Source organism: Notechis scutatus, chromosome 5, assembly GCF_049901735.1.
Source record: "Notechis scutatus isolate UNSWTSFEM ecotype Mainland chromosome 5, rNotScu1.2, whole genome shotgun sequence".
NCBI lineage: Eukaryota > Metazoa > Chordata > Lepidosauria > Squamata > Elapidae > Notechis > Notechis scutatus.
In genome coordinates, this window is record NC_142013.1 from 41881162 (window position 1) to 41883394 (window position 2233).

General features: G+C 33.1%; 1 protein-coding gene across 1 annotated transcript in view; it reads left to right on the forward strand.

Moving 5' to 3' along the window:
- Positions 1-1239, forward strand: part of LOC148130457 (uncharacterized) — a 21328-nt gene extending 20089 nt beyond the window's left edge. Inside the window, exon 2 of the mRNA XM_087967490.1 lies at positions 1200-1239. Coding sequence (XP_087823616.1) covers positions 1200-1239 — 40 coding nt within the window. The remainder of the gene's footprint in view (positions 1-1199) is intronic.
- Positions 1240-2233: the final 994 nt, after the last annotated feature.

Below are 2233 nucleotides of genomic sequence, written 5' to 3' on the forward strand. Positions count from 1 at the left end.
AATGCAATGAATTATTATTTTCCTGTTATGCATACTCAAGAAGTTAAAAAATTTCTCTTAAAAAATGAGGTTGAATATGAGAGGGAGAGAGTCAGGGAGAGGGATGAGGACAGAACAGGGTGAGATAGATCCTCACTAAGTCAACTGTAGAGACTAGTGTAAATGTAATTTTTTTTAAAAAAATATCTTGAGCTGTGCAGTGCATTCTTTTATAAGAGGAAGTCCTGTAATAGCAGGAATGCTGGGCATTTTAAAAAGACTATTTGTATGATTTCTAGTGATTTTATGAAAGCATCCATTTATTTTATTGATAACACAGACATGATTTCTCATTGTATTTTTCTATTTTAAAAAAACCCTTTCTACTCCAGCTTTCAGTCCTGATGACCTCCTATTCAGATATTAATCAATCTACATTATTTAGCTTTGGAATCTAGAAATATTTAGCCAGATACATAAAAAGCCTATGTTCCCTTGCTTATTATGTGCCTTTAGATAAATATCATTGGAAGTAAAATTGTGCTTACTAACATGTGCACAGTTTGGGATGTCATTTAGAAGGTATTTCTATCCATCCATCCATCCATCCATCCATCCATCCATCCATCCATCCATCCATCCATCTATCCATCTATCTATCAGTCATCTATCTATCAAATTTAGATATGCCTATATGATACTATATGTTGGATAGCTTGTTTTTCGGCCCTGCAGTCACAATTAAGTGATGGTATTCTGTCCCACATCTCCCATGGCCATTGCAAAATTTGTTCATTGTTGTCTAGATCGCATGGAGATGGTTAAAACTAGGTGGTTTTTCCAAGCTGCCAGGCAAACTTTGACACTGTGGGGGACAATTTTCGATCCAATGTTGTTTCCAACATATTATAAATGGTAAAATCATCTACAAGTACAAGTGCCAAAACAAAGCCTATAATGTCAATTGTGCTAATTTGCTGTGAGAAATGAAGCAATGAAGCAAAAAATTATATCTGTAATCTGACATACATACTTTATATTTTGTATTTTACTCTCTTATATTTTAAATCAAAATCTGATGTGAATGTGTCATCTGATAAATAAATACTGCCCATCTAACTCTCACAGTGACTCTGGACTTCAAAATGTGTAAGTGTATAATATTGAAATAGAAAATTTAAAATCTAATATAATTTTGAAATTGGTTATTTTTCTTTCAGGAAAATAGATATTGATGGAGAAAGAAAAAGCCCCGAATAAGTGTGGCAGTGGTATTACTCTTGGGCAGTTTGAAACAAATGGAAGTGTCCATGAGATGTTTTACACAAGCTGATTTTTCTATATGTCAGATTGTGTGACAGAATGCCTATTGTTTGAATCAGATCTGACATTTAGGAAACTACAGTATGAATAAAACAGGATGAAATATACTGGCTCCAGATTGGCAAAGGAATATGACAAGACTGTATGTTGTTCCCTTATTGGTTCAACCAATATGCTGACAATATCTTATGACAAATTTGATTGAAAGAAGATGAACATGATATTAAAATGGGAGAAATAAACATTAATAATCTTTTCTGTACAGATAGCATTACTGCTGAGTAGATTGTGATTTTTAAGGTGAAACAAGAAAAAAGGAAAAGAGAGTATCATAAAACATTTGATGGACACATCCATTTATTCCAAACTGCTCAAGAGTAATACAATTGCCATACTTATCTGGGATTTTTGCTTTCTCTATCAATACCTTCAAAACAAAACTTCATTGTGTAATGTTATTCATTGGATATACTGTGAGTAATAGAAGATCCATGGATTCTGCCTCTTGGAATAAAAGCAAACCATGTGTTTTCTGGATTTTCCCCCTTTAAAAAGTCATTACAATATCACTCAAAACTAATAACAAAACTGGCTACCAGTTCATGACTGTGATAGAATACTTTTAAATAGATCTGTATCGACTGAATCCCATGATAGACTCTGCGTTTACAGTCATAGAGAACATTTATATCTTACCTCTTGGTTTTAAATCACAACTGAATGACAATTTTTTTTATCTGTACACTTGTTTGTATGGGCACATTTTGTGATACAGTTTATCTCATCATTAATGTTCTTTAGATACATTTTTCCATCATCTCTCTTTCGGTTATTTTCTGACATGCTGGGCTAGATTGGAAAGTTAAAACTACCCTGGAAGAAGAAAATGGCAGACAGCATCCAAACTATGCCTAAAAAACCTTGATGTTCA